General features: G+C 39.1%; 1 protein-coding gene across 4 annotated transcripts in view; it reads right to left on the bottom strand.

Moving 5' to 3' along the window:
* Positions 1–19,237, bottom strand: part of adck1 (aarF domain containing kinase 1) — a 59,196-nt gene that overhangs the window by 13,140 nt on the left and 26,819 nt on the right. For 3 of the 4 annotated variants that reach the window (XR_009824146.1, XR_009824144.1, XR_009824145.1), the window contains exons 9-12: positions 15,811–15,960; positions 12,590–12,787; positions 8,611–8,804; positions 6,161–6,325 (exon numbers count right to left, since the gene is read on the bottom strand). Coding sequence is in view for 1 of the 4 variants with exons in the window: in XM_062033846.1 (XP_061889830.1) it covers positions 6,166–6,325; positions 8,611–8,804; positions 12,590–12,787; positions 15,811–15,960 (702 nt within the window). In the remaining 3 variants the exon portion in view is untranslated. Of the gene's footprint in view, positions 1–6,066; positions 6,326–8,610; positions 8,805–12,589; positions 12,788–15,810; positions 15,961–19,237 lie in introns of those variants that run through there. The other variant, XM_062033846.1, reaches the window with a different exon arrangement.

The raw sequence follows: 19,237 nt of genomic DNA, 5'->3' as shown, positions 1-19,237 counted from the left end.
TAATAATTAACTTAGAATTTCATGGCTGCAACACGTGCCAAAGTAGTTGGGAAAGGGCATGTTCACCACTGTGTTACATGGCCTTTCCTTTTAACAACACACAGTAAAGGTTTGGGAAGTGAGGAGACACATTTTTGAAGTGGAATTCTTTCCCATTCTTGCTTGATGTACAGCTTAAGTTGTTCAACAGTCCGGGGGTCTCCCTTGTGCTATTTTAGGCTTCATATTTTTCAATGGGAGACAGGTCTGGACTACAGGCAGGCCAGTCTAGTACCCACGCTCTTTTACTATGAAGCCACGTTGATGTAACACGTGGCTTGGCATTGTCTTGCTGAAATAAGCAGGGGCGTCCATGGTAACGTTGCTTGGATGGCAACATATGTTGCTCCAAAAGCTGTATGTACCTTTCAGCATTAATGGTGCCTTCACAGATGTGTAAGTTACCCATGTCTTGACCACTAATACACCCCCATACCATCACACATGCTGCCTTTTACACTTTCACCCTAGAACATGTCTTGGCCACTAATACACCCCCATACCATCACACATGCTGCCTTTTACACTTTCACCCTAGAACATGTCTTGGCCACTAATACACCCCCATACCATCACACATGCTGCCTTTTACACTTTGCACCTAGAACAATCCGGATGGTTCTTTTCCTCTTTGGTCCGGAGGGTACGCTGTCCACAGTTTCCAAAACAATTTGAAATGTGGACTGTAGTTACTGACAGTGGGTTTCTGAAGTGTGTATATATATATATATATATATGTATATATATATATATATATATATATATATATATATATATATATATATATATATATATATATATATATATATATATATATATATATACATACATATACATACATATACATACATACATATACATACATACATATATATACATACATACATATATATATACATACATACATATACATACATACATATATATATATACATACATATATATACATACATATATATATATACATACATACATATATATACATACATATATATATATATATATACATACATACATATATATATATACATACATACATATATATATATACATACATACATATATATATACATACATATATATACATACATATATATACACATACATATATATACATACATACATATATATATACATACATACATATATATATACATACATACATACATATATATACATACATACATATATATATACATACATATATATACATACATACATACATATATATACATACATACATATATACATACATACTTACATATATATATATTTTATATATATATATTTTTATATATATATATATATATGTATGTATATATACATATATATATATACATATATATATATATATACACACCGTAATTTCCGGACTATAAGCCGCACTTGACTATAAGCCGCGCCAGCTAAATTTAGGGGAAAATACAGATTGCTCCATATATAAGCCGTACCCGACTATAAGCCGCAGGGTTTTGATGTGTAATTAGCGTAGTATATCGGGGTTCCTGCTACCACGGAGGGGATTGTCGGGACAGAGATGACTGTTTGGGAACGCAAAGCGTCCCAGTTATTAACAATAAATCTTTCAATCATTCAATCGAACTTTCACATCTTTGACATGGCGAACAGCATTCGTGCAGAGTACAAATAATACAACGGTATTACCGGTAGTCAGTGTTCAATCATTGTGTCATCGTCTTCCTCCTGCTGGACCTACTCTATATTTTATGCTGCTGCTGTTATATATACTGTAATATTGTACATGGTCATTGGTTTATATTGTATATATGTTATAAACATAATATAATATATCTGTATATAAATTATTCTGTACACATATTATGTATATATTCGTATATATGTTAGATTTTTTTTATAGCTTTTTTAGTCTATTTATACCTGCATTGTCCTTTCCATCCTTACTTACACTTTCCATCATTGTAACTGAGCTACTGTGTTGAACAATTTCCCTTGTGGATCATTAAAGTTTGTCTAAGTCTAAGTCTAAGTACTAAAACCACTGAAATCCTCTTGGTCGGTGTCGGAGAAGAACAGGTCCAAAATGCCGTCGTCAGCCACTCTCTCTCCTTTGTTCTCACTCTCAAAACCTTCCTCTTCGTCAGTGGAATCAACGGCTCCGGCCATCTGCTTTTATTACCTCTGAAGGATTTTTTTGTCTTTTTGCATTGAATCAGTTCTTCATGCTGCCGCAGGGGCGCCACTAGGGATTTTGGGCCCCATGAAAAGAATCTTTACAGGGCCCCCAACACAGCGGCAACATTTTTTTGATGCTATTTTACATACAATTATGCATTTTAATGGTATTTTTGACTATCATTACCATATTTTTAAAAGAAGAACAGCATCACAGTTGACATGTACAGTAGGGGAAGAACTGAGCACTCTGAATACAATGGAATTCATTTTCAGAGGGGAGATCAACTATTATTGAATAAGAACAGCTCGATAAATGTTTGACTGGATTGATTATGTAACTAATATAGCAGTCAAATGTAAAAATCCAGAGTTTTCTTGAGCTAACATGCTGAGAAAAGTGAGCTAGCTTATTACCACAGACAGGGACAAAGTTAATATGCATAACTTTCCACCACAACTAACAAACCCACCTTTTTTTGGGAAATATTGGGTGACATATTGTCGACCCTTCAACTCCTTCTCCTCTCTTATTTCATTTTCCTTTCTTTTTTGGCTGCCTGATTTTTGAGGCATACTGCTGTCTCCTCCGCTTTGCCCGCTGTGGCGCTGTCTGTCTGTGACGAATAGCCGGTGCTCTACCTGCAGCTGATCCAGTCGGACTGAACCATTTTACGTAAATAGAGGGGGGGGGAAGGGAGGGCCCTGCAGGTGTTGATGCTTCCAAAACAAATAAAAGTATTGTTACCAGGACATGGAAAATAAAACATGTGTGATTATATGTTAGTTAATAACTTAGTGTCATTATTTTTTCTGTATTATAATTTCATCATCATTAGGGGCCCCCCTCCATCATGGGCCCCTAGAATCCGTCTCATTTACCCCCCCTTTTTGGCGCTCCTGTGCTGCCGTCTCCAACGTCTCACCATTGATTCATTGATGTCAAGGGTACGTGCAGCAGCTCTATTTCCTTCTTTGACAGCCAGATCGATTGCCTTTAACTTAAAAGCAGCATCATATGCACTTCTCCGTTTGTTTTCCATATTGAGGGTGTTTGCATGAACACTTCCTTCGCGCAAACTGTCGCTGACGCTCTCCTACTCTTTGTTTTGCTCTCGTTACCTGGCGCCAGATGTCTGCCTCGGTCTCGCGCATCCTCGGTAGTGCGCGCCCCTGGTTACCGTACGGCGTAAAAAAAGCCGTAAAAAAGCCGCACCGCCGTAAAAGCCGCAGGGACCAAAACGAGGGGAAAAAGTAGCGGCTTATAGTTCGGAAATTACGGTATATATATATATATATATATATATATATATATATACACATAAATATATATATATATATATATACACATAAATATATATATATATACAAACCCCTTTTCTATATGAGTTGGGAAATGGTGTTAGATGTAAATATAAACGGAATACAATGATTTGCAAATCCTTTTCAAGCCATATTCAGTTGAATATGCTACAAAGACAACATATTTGATGTTCAAACTCATAAACTTTTTTTTGTTGCAAATATTCATTAACTTTCTAATTTGATGGCAGCAACACGTGACAAAGAAGTTGGGAAAGGTGGCAATAAATACTGATAAAGTTGAGGAATGCTCATCAAAGACTTATTTGGAACATCCCACAGGTGTGCAGGCTAATTGGGAACAGGTGGGTGCCATGATTGGGTATAAAAGTAGATTTCATGAAATGCTCAGTCATTCACAAACAAGGAAGGGGCGAGGGTCACCACTTTGTCAACAAATGCCTGAGCAAATTGTTGAACAGTTTAAGAACAACCTTTCTCAAGCAGCTATTGCAAGGAATTGAGGGATTTCACCATCTACGCTCCGTAATATCATCAAAGGGTTGAGAGAATGTGGAGAAATCACTGCAGGTAAGCAGCTAAGCCCGTGACCTTCCATCCCTCAGGCTGTACTGCATCAACAAGCCACATCAGTGTGTAAAGGATATCACCACATGGGCTCAGGAACACTTCAGAAAACCACTGTCAGTAACTACAGTTGGTCGCTACATCTGTAAGTGCAAGTTAAAACTCTCCTATGCAAGGTGAAAACCGTTTATCAACAACACCCAGAAACGCCGTCGGCTTCGCTGGGCCTGAGCTCATCTAAGATGGACTGATGCAAAGTGGAAAAGTGTTCTGTGGTCTGACGAGTCCACATTTCAAATTTTTTTTGGAAACTGTGGACGTTGTGTCCTCCGGACCAAAGAGGAAAAGAACCATCCGGACTGTTCTAGGGTGAAAGTGTAAAAGGCAGCATGTGTGATGGTATGGGGGTGTATTAGTGGCCAAGACATGGGTAACTTACACATCTGTGAAGGCACCATTAATGCTGAAAGGTACATACAGCTTTTGGAGCAACATATGTTGCCATCCAAGCAACGTTACCATGGACGCCCCTGCTTATTTCAGCAAGACAATGCCAAGCCACGTGTTACATCAACGTGGCTTCATAGTAAAAGAGTGCGGGTACTAGACTAGCCTGCCTGTAGTCCAGACATTGAAAATGTGTGGCACCTAAAATAGCAGAAGGGAGACTGTTGAACAACTTAAGCTGTACATCAAGCAAGAATGGGAAAGAATTCCACTTCAAAAATGTGTCTCCTCACTTCCCAAACCTTTACTGAGTGTTGTTAAAAGGAAAGGCCATGTAACACAGTGGTGAACATGCCCTTTCCCAACTACTTTGGCAGATGTTGCAGCCATGAAATTCTAAGTTAATTATTATTTGCAAAAAAAAAAAAAAGTTTATGAGTTTGAACATGAAATATGTTGTCTTTGTAGCATATTCAACTGAATATGGCTTGAAAAGGATTTGCAAATCATTGTATTCCGTTTATATTTACATCTAACACCATTTCCCAACTCATATGGAAACAGGGTTTGTACCTGCTGGCACACACATGTAAGACCAAACCACAACTTTTTTCCTACACTTTGATCCCTGCGGCTAATTTTTCTTTGCTGACTGACATAATACCATTTTTCTTTCAATGCAACAAGTACACTGAATATGTGTTTTGTTATTTTGTTGGAGTTTGCTGCAGTGTCCTTCTATTTAGTGCTTTCCACCTGAAGTAGAAGGGCCGCTCCTCTTCAAACCGTGTGGATTCTTTCTTCATCGTTTCAAGCGGCGTTGGTAAGATTTACAATATAACTAACACAATTTCAGCGTCCCATGAGTGACGTCTGTAGTCGTGCATATTTGTACGTGCTACCGTATAGTGATGACGCTAGCCTCGTTAGCATTAGCTAATATGCTAACACATGTACGAGTGTCTGTGTTAGTATTATTAACATACAACAGCACTATTTTTGTGATTTCAGTTTCAAAAAGTCCTCGGTAAATTCACCAAGACGTCAGCGTGGAGTTATTGAGTCTGTTTAGCTAATTGGAGAGCTAGCTCGCGCAGCTAGTGGGTCCATGACCATGACTTCTGTTTTGTTTGATCAGCTGTTTTACTGCCCTGTCACAGACACCGTTTGGAAACAATTAAGATATGTAAAACATTTAAAGAAGTCATTTTGCATTCTGCTACTTGGCTAATATATGGAAAATATATTTTTTCCCTACAATTTAGGGGGTAAATGGTAAATGGGTTGTACTTGTGTAGCGCTTTTCTACCTTCAAGGTACTCAAAGCGCTTTGACACTATTTCCACATTCACACACTGATGGCTGTAATGCAAGGCCCTAACCACCACCCATCAGGAGCAAGGGTGAGGACACAACGGACGTGACTAGGTTGGTAGAAGCTGGGGATCGAACCAGGAACCCTCAGGTTGCTGGCACGGCTACTGTCCCAACTACGCCACGCCGTCCCCATGGGTGCAACTTATATACGGTGCGCTCTATAGTGGTAGAATACGACGTTTATTGAAAGATCCATGTCATTAAAGGCATATGTTCTGGGAACTAGAATCCTTCTTCATGGCCCGGCACTCACTTGTGTCAGTGTAGGAGTCCATGCAGAGTCCAGAGGCCTCGTCCCAACACTGAGCTCTTCAACCACAGGAACAATTGGTAGACGCTGAGTCGCCAGAGGTTGAAGGACTCCGTCAAGGTGATCTGCAGACGTTTCCTCCGGGACTGAGTCTTACTCCTCTTGTGTCTGTCAGAAGAGAAGTGAGAGCTTCCGTGACTAAGCACAGTCCACATCAACACAATGACAGGAAAAGAAAAGAGTGCAGATCAAATTCCTCATGAGGTTGAAAGAGAGAGAGCAGCAAATTGTACATGTACTTGAAGGGCAACTCAAAAATTGTTTGATGAGTGGCAGCACATCACAGTAGCTCCTTTGAATTCCTTCTATCATTGCACACTCCATCCAGCTGTATAAAACACTGGCCATACAACAATAGATGATATATGTCTATTACCTGACACCTGACACGTTAGCTACCTCTCTTTCTTTATTGTGTCTATTTTCTGCTGGATCTACTCTCTGTTTTATGCTGCAGCTGTTACATATACTGTAATATTGTACATGCTCATTGGTATAAATTGTATTTAAACATATAATATAATATATCAGTATATATCATATACTGTATACTGTATGTATTATGTAAATATTACATATATGTTATATTTTATATTGCTACTACGGTACATTTTTTGTCTATTTTATACCTGCATTGTCCTTTCCATCCTTTGGAACTGAGCTACTGTGTGGACAGTGTTTCCCATAAACTGCCAAGATTCCTGTGGCGGTGGGGGCGTGGCTATGGGCGTGGTCACCATGACATCATCGAGTGATTTGCATAATTTACTACAATGATATGATTTTCTCTAAAAAGGCTCAAAAAATGTATACTTACTAATTAATAATAACAGTTTTGTTTTAAACGTCCATCCATCCATCCATTCATCCATTTTACAATATAATTACAACACGTTATGAACATATTTATATACAGATTTGAACAATAACTTATTCACTGAAATATATTTATTAATTGTGTTTCTTACAAAAAATATATCTTATAAAATATAAAAGCTAAAATGTCTCTTAAAGCTCTGCCCCTTTAATTAGTGCTTACTAAATAATTTAACTTTAGCCTACTACTACAACCATATTATTTACCAGCAACATAAAGTGAAACAGAGGCAGAGGTGTCCTGCCACAGTCAGTAACAAATAAACAGAAAACAGTAGTGGTCAAATACAAATAAGGCAACAAGAGAAGTATCCTACACTTCTCTTTTGTAAAGTAAATCTGAACAGCCTATATGGGCATCTACATCAACTATATGATTTGCCTGAGAAGCTGGACAGGACAAAAAAAAATAAAAAATAAATATATACCGTAATTTCCGGACTATAAGCCGCACCTGACTATAAGCCGCACCAGCTAAATTTAGGGGAAAATACAGATTGCTCCATATATAAGCCGCACCCGACTATAAGCCGCAGGGTTTTGATGTGTAATTACCGCAGTATATAGGGGTTCCTGCTACCACGGAGGGGATTGTCGGGACAGAGATGACTGTTTGGGAACGCAAAGCGTCCCATTTATTAACAATACATCTTTCAATCAATCTTTCACATCTTTGACATGGCGAACAGCATTCGTGCAGAGTACAAATAATACAACGGTGCAAAGTAATACAAAGTGCTCGCCTGTACGTTATCAAAATAACCAGCCTACCGGTATATGAAAATTCAGTCTTTAATCATTGTGTCATCGTCTTCCTCCTGCGTACTAAAACCACCGAAATCCTCTTCGTCGGTGTCGGAGAAGAACAGGCCGTAAATAAGCCGCACCCTTGTATAAGCCGCAGGGACCAGAACGAGGGGGAAAAGTAGCGGCTTATAGTCCGGAAATTACGGTATATTTTTTTGTGGCGGACGTAATGCTTTCGTGGCGGGCCGCCACAAATAAATGAATGTGTGGGAAACACTGGGTTTATAAGGGTTGGAATTGGGGGTTAAATCACCAAAAAATAATTCCCGGGCACGGCTACCGCTGCTGCTCACTGCTCCCCTCACCTCCCAGGGGGTGATCAAGGGTGATGGGTCAAATGCAGAGAATAATTTCGCCACACCTAGTGTGTGACAATCATTGCTACTTTAACATGTATAACATGCATCCATATACATGGATGCATAGGCAAAAGTGCAATATATTGAATCTATTTATTTATATCTGCACCTTATTGTTCTTTTATCCTGCACTACCATGAGCTAATGCAACAAGCTGTCCTTCTTATCTGTACTGCAAGTTCAAATTTGAATGACAATAAAAGGAAGTCTAAGTTAAGTGTAGGAAGCAGATGGGGAAGGGAGGGTGTTTGTGTTGCTGCACTAATTGTAAACATATCTTGTGTTGTTTTATGTCCAATAAAAGAATGAAGTCAAATAAAAAGACATAGGGTAAGTCAAGATGTGTGCTACCTGGCCAGGGCTCGTATGCAGCAGCGTGACATGTTGATGAAAGAGGACGAGGATGCTCTGGTGTGTAAGGTGGTCTCTATCCCCCTCAGCAGGTCGTTGGTCTTCAACAGCAGCAACATCTGGCGAGGAAGTCGGTTCAGCAGGTGGCTGATCTGAGGCAGGTACAAGGCGGCGTTGGTCCGAATCTCAACATCCTGGAAAGACAGACATTGACTGCTGATGTTTTCTATGTTCCTTCTGGTGCATCACTGACAACTTATCATAACATGACTGGAAAACTCAAGATAATGCACATAATAATACTGCTCTAATACTAGTATACACTTTCTAGCAGACACTTTGGTGCATATTGAAATAAAAACATACATGGGTTCTACAAAGCGACTTTGGGTACTTAGAAAAGCGCTATATAAATCCCAGGTATTATTATTATTATTATACAGTTCATGGCAATTACAATTAGGGTGGCAAAGGGGTGGAAAGTTTCCAGTAAATTTCCGGAAATTTACCACGGGAAGTCTGGAAATATTGACAATTTTTTGATTATTCAAAGTTGGACACCGTCCAAATTTCCGGAAATTTACCACGGGAAGTTAAGCTCGGGAAGTTTGGAAAAATTGACCATTTTTTGATTATTCAAAGTTGGACACCGTCCAAATTTCCGGAAACTTTCCGGAAATTTACCACGGGAAGTTAAGCTTGGGAAGTTTGGAAATATTGACCATTTTTTGATTATTCAAAGTTGGACACAATCCAAAGTTCTGGAAACTTTCCGGAAATTTACCATGGGAAGTTTGGAAATATTGACCATTTTTTGATTATTCAAAGTTGGACACTGTCCAAATTTCCGGAAACTTTCCGGAAATTTACTACGGGAAGTTAAGCCTGGGAAGTTTGGAAATATTGACAATTTTTTGATGATTCAAAGTTGGACACTGTCTAAATTTCCAGAAATTTACCAGAGGAAGTTAAGCTCGGGAAGTTTGGAAATATTGACCATTTTTTGATTATTCAAAGTTGGACACCGTCCATGGGAATGAATGGGACTATATGGGAATATATGGGAATGAATGGGACTATATGGGAATTAATGGGAATATATGGGAATTACAAAGATGATATATTATTGGGCAACTCAAAAACCCTACTCATTGTGTCCTCCAGGCTCAACTACTGCAACTCACTTCTTGTGGGGATCCCCAGCAAAACATCCAAAAGCTGCAGTACATACAGAATAGTGCTGCTAGGATCCTGATGAGAGTGCGGAAATATGACCACATCACACCAGTTCTCAAATGCCTTCACTGGCTTCCTGTTCCACTCAGGATTGAATACAAAGTCTCCCTACTAACTCACCAGTGCCTCCATGGAAATGCCCCCCTCTACCTCAAAGAACTGCTCACCCCCAAATCCTCCACACGACACCTCCGCTCCGGACAGGCTAACCTCCTCCAACCTCCGAACTATAAGACCGGGATTTCTGCTTCGCCGCTCCCAGTCTGTGGAACGCTCTCCCTGACCACCTGAGGGCACCACAGACTGTGAATGCTTTTTAAAAAAGGCTGAAAAACCCTTCTTTTTAAAAAAAGCCTTTTTTTTAAAAAAGATATATGTATGCTAGTTCTAGCTATTAGGCTGTTCTAGTTTTTATTTATTTTTTCTATTTATTTTACTTGTTGGGGGCAGCTATTTGTGGTCCTAGCATTGTTGTTTTTTTTGTTTTTGTTTTATTTTAAAATGCACTGTAGCACTTTGAGGTAGTTTGTTCAATGTAAAGTGCTTTTACAAATAAAATCTATTATTAATCATTACGGGAAAACCGTAGTTGTTGGCAGGTATGGCAAAGAGACGGATCAAGATTTTAACACACATTGTAGGTCGGAGAAAAAAGAAGAAAAACTGAAAATATGTTATATTTTTACAGAGATAAAAACGACAAGTCTCATGGCTGTAGTAGCAGCAGAGCTCACAGGGTATCCGCAGGTTTCACAACATCAAATGTAGGACTTTTTTGGGATCATCCATGCATCCTTTTTCTACCGCTTATCCCTTTTGGATCATGATGAATACAATTGAAGACCATTTCACATCCATAGAGACAAAGTACAAAGACATGAAGGGAAATAGGAGGCCCAGAATGAATTGTAAGTATATGCAATTATTCGCTGCTCTTTCATATTGAAAAACAAAATGTTTAACCCAACTAAAAGCACCGGAAGCGTCTTTATTGTAAACTAAAAGTTGTTTGGAACTCTAATAATTATTAGCTAAAATCTTATTAAAGGCCATTTTCTTTATTTGGTTTCAATGCCTTCATGCCCAGTGTTCCAAAGTTTTCTTGCGGTGTAATCCACATAGAGCAGGGGTCCCCAAACTTTTTGACCCAGATGCCACATTGGGTTAAAATTAGAGATGTCAGACAATGGCTTTTTTGCCGATATCCGATATTCCGATATTGTCCAACTCTTAATTACCGATTCCGATATCAAGCGATACCAATATATACAGTGGTGGAATGAACACATTATTATGCCTAATTTTGTTGTGATGCCCCGCTGGATGCATTAAACAATGTAACAAGGTTTTACAAAATAAATCAACTCAAGTTATGGAAAAAAATGCCTACATGGCACTGCCATATTTATTATTGAAGTCACAAAGTGCATTTTTTTTTTTTTAATATGCCTCAAAACAGCAGCTTGGAATTTGGGACATGCTCTCCCTGAGAGAGCATGAGGAGGTTGAGGTGGGCAGGGTTGAGGTGGGTGGGGTGGGGGGGTGTGTATATTGTAGCGTCCCGGAAGAGTTAGTGCTGCAAGGGGTTCTGGGTATTTGTTCTGTTGTGTTTATGTTATGTTACGGTGCGGATGTTCTCCCGAAATGTGTTTGTCATTCTTGTTTGGTGTGGGTTCACAGTGTGGCGCATATTTGTAACAGTGTTAAACTTGTTTATACGGCCACCCCCAGTGTGACCTGTATGGCTGTTGACCAAGTATGCCTTGCATTCACTTGTGTGTGTGAAAAGGTGTAGATATTATGTGACTGGGCCGGCATGCAAAGGCAGTGCCTTTAAGGTTTATTGGCATTCTGTACTTCTCCCTACGTCCGTGTACACAGCGGCCTTTTAAAAAGTCATACATTTTACTTTTTGAAACCGATACAGATAATTTCCGATATTACATTTTAAAGCATTTATCGGCCGATAATAGTTCGATATTATCGGATATCTCTAGTTAAAATAATTTTGATATGGATTTGTATAAGTATAGTGTATCCAGAAAGTATTCACAGCGCTTCACTTTTTCCACATTTTCTTATGTTATAGCCTTTTTCCAAAACGGAAATAATTCATTTTTCTGGCCTCAAAATTCTTCACAAAATACCCCATAATGACAACATGAAGTGTTTGTTTGTTTTTAATGCAAATCTATATTAAGTAAAAAATCACATGTACTTGAGTATTGACAGCCTTTGCTCAATACTTAGTTGATGCACCTTTGGCAGAAATTACAGCCTCGAGTCTTTTTTAACACGATGCCACACCTATCTTTGCGTAGTTTCACCAATTCCTCTTTGCAACACCTCTTCAAGCTCATCAGGTTGGATGGGAAGTGTTGGATTTCATCCAGGATGTCTCTGTACATTGTTGTACTCATCTTAGCCTAGTCAGGGAGGTGAACAAGACCATGGTCACTCTGTCAGATCTACAGCATTCCTCTGTGGAGAGAGGAGAACCTTCCAGAAGGACTATCCACCAATCAGGCTCGTCTGGTAGAGAGGCCAGACAGAAGCCATTTCTTAGTCAAAAGTTTAGGAATTGGGGGACTCGTCAGGATAGAGGGAAAGATGAATGCAGCAATGTACAGAGACATCTTGGATAAAAAAACAACACTTCCCATCCAAAAAAAGTGAAGCGCTGCGAATACTTTCCAGATTCACTGCATGCCGATTTGTCCCTAGGGACCCACGCAACTCCTACCTCAGACGATGTGACGGGCACAGAGCTGATGCCAGAATTGACGGCGGTCCAGGAACGGGCAGTGAGTATACAAGCAAACAGAGGATAGAGATCTCCAGCTCCCAGTTTGCGACTGTAACGCTCCACACCAGTCATGTCTCGACGAATAAGAGCCTGCCAAAGGCGACAGTAGTTCATCCGGAAGTCTGGCTGTAGCACCTGGGCACAAAACACAGTGGACGTGGGAAGTGTTTATTGAACTATGGCCAAGGCGTCTGCACAACATTTCAAACAACAGAAAGAGACAGCTTAAAATAATACATAAAAGTCATATTTTGCTGTACTACAAATCAAATACTATACTACAAACTAGGGTTGTACGGTCTGTCCTGTTGTTCTGCTCCGGTGCAGACTGTAGTCGAGGAGCACAGGGTACACGTTCCCTTCAGGGTCGATGTTTTCCTCGGAGGTAACACCCTTCACTTTACAACAGGTCTGCTAAGCTCCGTTCTCCGGTTAGAACTCGGGGCCGCCGATTTGGGACAATCTAGTTGCTTTATTATTAGTTTTGCAGGACACGTTCATCACTCTACTGCGCAGTGCACACGCTACCGCTCCCTCTCTTTACTCACCCACTCACTCACTGACGTCACTCAGACAACACGTTGACATTCTCACAAACACACACACACTACTCTCATAAGTTAACCACATTTATCCATAGTTTTAATTTTAGTGCCGACTAATAATTGTATTTTTCTTAAAGCACAGACCAGAATTGGCAACCATGAATCATAAATAACTTAATATTATATTAATAAAGCTTCTAGTCTGACTCTTGATTATGGAACATTTTAAATTGTTCTTTGAGTGCAATAAGAAAAGCCCAGTGTGTTTAATGCCCTCTAATTTATATTTTAACCTTCTAAAATGAGTGCAATAGGAAACATATTTTAATTGCATTGTAAGATTTTCTGTTCAAATAAAGCCACAATTGAAATGTTTTCGTAGTTGGATAGTATTGACATACATTTTGGTATCGGGACAACCCTACTACAAACTGATTCATAACTTTTATTTACTTTCTTTTGTCTGTGTGTTTAAAATGCATGTTCTATTATTAAACACACAATCAGCAGGGGATCAAATAGTGACGTTCTAAACTGTATCTTCAATGTTTTTAATATTGTGATTTTATTTTGTTTTTGTGTAAAACATTTTTTATGTGTTTTTCTGTGTGTAGTGTTTTAGTTCTTGTGTGGCAATCCTATTTTGGTGTTGATTGTCATGTCATGTACGGATGTACTTTGTGGACGCCATCTGCTCCACCCGCCGTAAGTCTTTGCTGTCGTCCAGCATTCAGTTTTTGTTTACTTTGTAGCCAGTTCAATTTTAGTTTAGTTTTGCATAGCCTTCCCTAAGCTTCAATGCCTTTTCTTAGGGGCACTCGCCTTTTTTATATTTTTAGGGTCCGCCCTGTACCCTGTACAAAGGACTCCCCCAGGGAGTCCTTTGTACTGGTTACAAAGGAACCTATTGTTATTGTAAGGTTTTATTATTCTTTCCTTCTTTCTTTCTTTCTTCTTCCGCAGCTTTGCGCACTACTTCGCCCCCCTTAACATGCTTCAAAACTCACCAAATTTTTTACACACATCCAAAAAGTGTGCCAGCACACTTTAATAAAAAAACCTAACCCCAAAAAACAAAATTAAGCTCTAGCGCCCCCTAGGAAAAAAAAAAAACCAACTGCCTGTAACTCCCACTAGGAAGGTCGTAGAGACATGAAACAAAAACCTGTATGTAGGTCTGCTTTAGACCTACAACTCATAATTTTACATCTTCGGGCGAAAACCAACAGGAAGTTGGCAATTTCCCATTTTAGACAAAAATGTACTAAAAACACTGTTTTTTACATCTTTGACCTCTAATTTGACCCCCTTAAAATACTTCAAAACTCACCAAACTTCTCACACACATCGGGACTGGTGGAAATTGCGATCTCAAAAAATAACCCAACCCCGAAACTCAAAATTGTGCTCTAGAGCAATTTTTAAATAAAACAGAGAAAAAACTGCTTTTTAGAGGAAAACTCAGACAAAACTGCTTATAACTTCCGGTAGGAACGTCGTAGAGACATGAAACAAATACTTCTACGTAGGTCTCACTTAGACCTACATTTCATAGATTGACATCCTTCAGCAAAAATCAACAGGAAGTTTGTAATCTCCATTTCAAAACAACATTTTTGTACCAAACGGTCACCAAACATCAAACATTATCTCCTCTGAGCGCGTTTGTCGTTTCGGCTTCAAACTGCTACAGGAGAGAGATTGAACCCTTCTGATTAAAAGTTGATGAAAGAGTTGTGATTAGTGCTACCGTTTTGATTTTACGCGCCTTCAAAGACCCGCAGCACTGATGCTGCTACGGTGCCAAAAATGACAACGAAAATGCAATTAGACCTTCTTTGGCCTCAATACACACAATAGCCTATAATGACAATGTGAACTCAGACGCAACTTCCTCTAACTCCCAGTACCAATATCGTAGAGACACGAAACAAAAACCTCTATGTAGGTCTCACTCAGGACTACCACTGGACAAAAGTATTGGACACCTAGGACTAGCACCTGCCAAAAGGCGGACCCGACCAATGCTGCTTGCAGCTTTAATTGGTTTAAGCATTAGACACCTTTTTACCTGCACACTGCCTCCCGCTGTTTCCCACATCTACAAAGCAATTAGCTACCTGCTGCCATCCACTGATATGGAAGAGTATTACACGGTTACTCTGTCGAGCTCTAGACAGCACCGACATTCAACAACAACACATTTGCAGATTATAGTTACTGGTTTGCAAAAAATATTTTTAACCCAATTGAATTAATGAAATTACATATTCTCCCACGGCACACCAGACAATATCTCAAGGTACACTAGTGTGCCGCGGCACAGTGGTTGAAAAACACTGTGCTAGTTAACGAATGCTGCTAATTAAAGAGCATTTGTGTGTTGTGTATCTTGACGGTTAAGTCCAATTTGAACACGGCACCCTGCACTCTGCTAAGAACATGGAAATAGTTGCTCATCCAAGAGCTTTTAGTCTGCTGGAGCTGTAATAAATATGTCTGAGTTTCGTGTCATTTATTTACTCCAAGTCTCAGTCAGCCCACGGAAAATGGAGTGCAACATTGGGAGGTTTGTCTGTTGTTGGTGCTCTGCAAGGCCTGAAGATTCCTAACCTGATAAAGGCCGTGGTCGAGAAGAACAATCTCAGCCTTCTTCGTTTTGGGGCATTTTCGGACCAGCACGTTTCCAGGGTGGGGGTCACAGTGGACAAAGCCCTGGAGGAAGACCATTTCACTGTATATTTTCCCCAGCTTTTCTGAAATCTGAAAGAGACATTTGGAAAGGGAGGTTTTGGCAGGAGAAAAGTGGAAAAACACTCAAGCATACAGATTTAATAGTCATTGCATTAACGTTATTCCTAAAGAGTTATTAATTAGTGGTCACATGTAGGGGTGTTGATGGTACTAACCTCAGTTTTAAGGTCACATTTACAATGTCTTAAGTGGTCTGAGTTCTTAAACATTAGACATAAAAAAATGTACTTTAAATACATGCTACAACAATATATTAAAATGTACAAATGAAAAAGACAGGGGTGTCCCAACTGTTTGAGTGTATTTGGAACATGCACGCATACAACATGATGCATCACACATGCATGCATACAACATGATACATCACACATGCATGCATACAACATGATGCATCACACATGCATGCATACAACATGATACATCACACATGCATGCATACATGGTACATCACACATGCATGCATACAACATGATACATCACACATGCATGCATACAACATGATGCATCACACATGCATGCATACAACATGATACATCACACATGCATGCATACAACATGATACATCACACATGCATGCATACAACATGATACATCACACATGCGCGCATACAACATGATACATCACACATGCGCGCATACAACATGATACATCACACATGCGTGCATACAACATGATACATCACACATGCGTGCATACATGATACATGACACATGCATGCAAACAACATGATACATCACACATGCGTGCATACAACATGATACATCACACATGCGTGCATACAGCATGATACATCACACATGCGTGCATACAACATGATACATCACACATGCATGCATACAACATGATACATCACACATGCATGCATACAACATGATACATCACACATGCATGTAAGGCTGCAGCTAACGATTATTTTTCTATCGATTAATCTATAGATTATTTTTTCAATTAATCGGTTAATCTATAGATTATTTTTTCGATTCATCTATAGATTATTTTTCCTTTTACCGATTATTTTTTATTTTATTTTATTTAAAATGAAGATGAAAAAATAAAAGTAGGCCAGTTTTTTCAAAAGGCATGGCTTTTATTTACAAAAAAAAAAAAGTATGGCCACTCAGTCAACATTGACAACAACATGACTAAATATTCTGTAACAATGTAAACATTTAAAACTTTTAACATTTAACAAAATTAAAAGTAGCTTATTTGCTTTTTAATGTGCAAATATAAAAGTAAACATCCAGTGCCAATCTTAATATTCTGCAATAGTATAAGCATTTCAAAAGTAAAAGTATTGCTTATTTTGCTTTAAAATGTGCAAAAATAAAGATAAACATCCAATACAAAAAAGTGCAAAACGAAATATTATGTAACAACAGTGCAAACATTTTAACAAAAGTGAAAGTATTGCTTATTTGCTAAAAGGTGCAAAAATAAAGATAAACATCCAATACAAAAAAGTGCCAATCTAAATATTCTGGAGCACTGTAAACATTAAGTATTGCTTTCAAAATGTGCAAAATAAACATCCAGTCCAACACAGTACACAATAACCAATTCTACTCATTCCAGTGAGTGACTAACAGTTGTAATGAAGAAAGGTTAGCATGTCTACATGCTCTGGTTCTTTTCTTGTTTACAATATTCCCAGCAGCTGAAAATAGGCGCTCAGAAGGGGTCGATGTGGCTGGAACTGAGAGGTAATTAGCCTTCACCTCAAACCAGGACTGCGAGCGAGCTGAGCTGCAGTTTAAGTTTATAGTAGGTCAACGGGCTCATAGTGATGTTACTAGTAGTTGACTGGGAGGTGTTTATTATCATTTGGGGAGAGTCCGCTGCCTGATGCTCACCTGCTAAACACCTATCTGCTCCACGCTGAAGCGCTGACTACATGCGCTATGAATACGCACTGCTGATTGGCTGATAATGCTTCGTGTGTACCAATCAGATGGTTGTGTGGGTGGGACAATGCTGCGTGTGTACCAATCAGATGGTTGTGTGGGTGGGACAATGCTGCGTGTGTACCAATCAGATGGTTGTGTGGGTGGGACAATGCTGCGTGCTGAGACAGAGGCAGAGGAGCGAAGCAGCTTGTTAAGACTTTAGCAGCTAAAGTTAGCTTTAGCTTAGAAACTCGTTCGGTACACCCCCGTACCGAACCGAAAGCCCCGTACCGAAACGGTTCAATACAAAACACGTACCGTTACACCCCTAGCAGATACAAATGACACATTCATGTTTTTGTGTAATGATGACAACGTATGCTCGCGCGGACGATTGACTAGTTTATGGTTTTCTCTTCAAATGTTCGTTCATAGCCGTTGTGCTGCTATGATAGGCCATTTACGCTCGACACAGTGTACATACAACAACATTATTAGGCCGTTTATTGAAATACTCCCACACTTTTGGCGTGCGTTTTTCCCCTCGCTCGCACAGTCTGCTTTGCGCTCCGCCATGACGGTAGTGTGACGTAAATATGCGACGCGTCGACGTACAAAAACGGCGTCGACGTATTTACGTAACCGATGACGTCGACTAAGTCGACGTGTCGTTTCAGCCTTACATGCATGCATACAACATGATACATCACACATGCATGCGTACAACATGATACATCACACATGCATGCGTACAACATGATACATCACACATGCATGCATACAACATGATACATCACACATGCATCCATACAACATGATACATCACACATGCATGCATACAACATGATACATCACACATGCATGCATACAACATGATACATCACACATGCATGCATACAACATGATACATCACACATGCATGCATACAACATGATACATCACACATGCATGCATACAACATGATACATCACACATGCATGCATACAACATGATACATCACACATGCATGCATACAACATGATACATCACACATGCATGCATACAACATGATACATCACAATATCCAGTTTCTCTATTCAACATGTTAGAAAAGGAGTAGGAAGAAGCAGAGCTTATATAATCTGACTCTTTTTATTTACATAGCAGTTGCTAAAACTTTTGTTCACTTCCTGTTCTCAATGTATTCACAATATACTCCATAAGTACTCACAATAAAAATAAATAAATAATAATGAGTGAAGTAAGTTATATTTCATATGGTGAGATAAATAAGATTATGTAGAAAATGAATGGATGGATGAAATAAATTGAGAATGTTTATCTTCTTCTTTGTACTTTGTAAACACTTTAAGTGTGAAGAGTTTCTTGAAGTGTATCATATTAGTGCGTTGTTTGATTG

This window comes from Entelurus aequoreus, linkage group LG23 (genome assembly GCF_033978785.1).
Source record: "Entelurus aequoreus isolate RoL-2023_Sb linkage group LG23, RoL_Eaeq_v1.1, whole genome shotgun sequence".
Classification (NCBI taxonomy): domain Eukaryota; kingdom Metazoa; phylum Chordata; class Actinopteri; order Syngnathiformes; family Syngnathidae; genus Entelurus; species Entelurus aequoreus.
The sequence above is the reverse complement of the archived record's forward strand: the minus strand, read 5'-3'. Positions and strand labels throughout refer to the sequence as shown.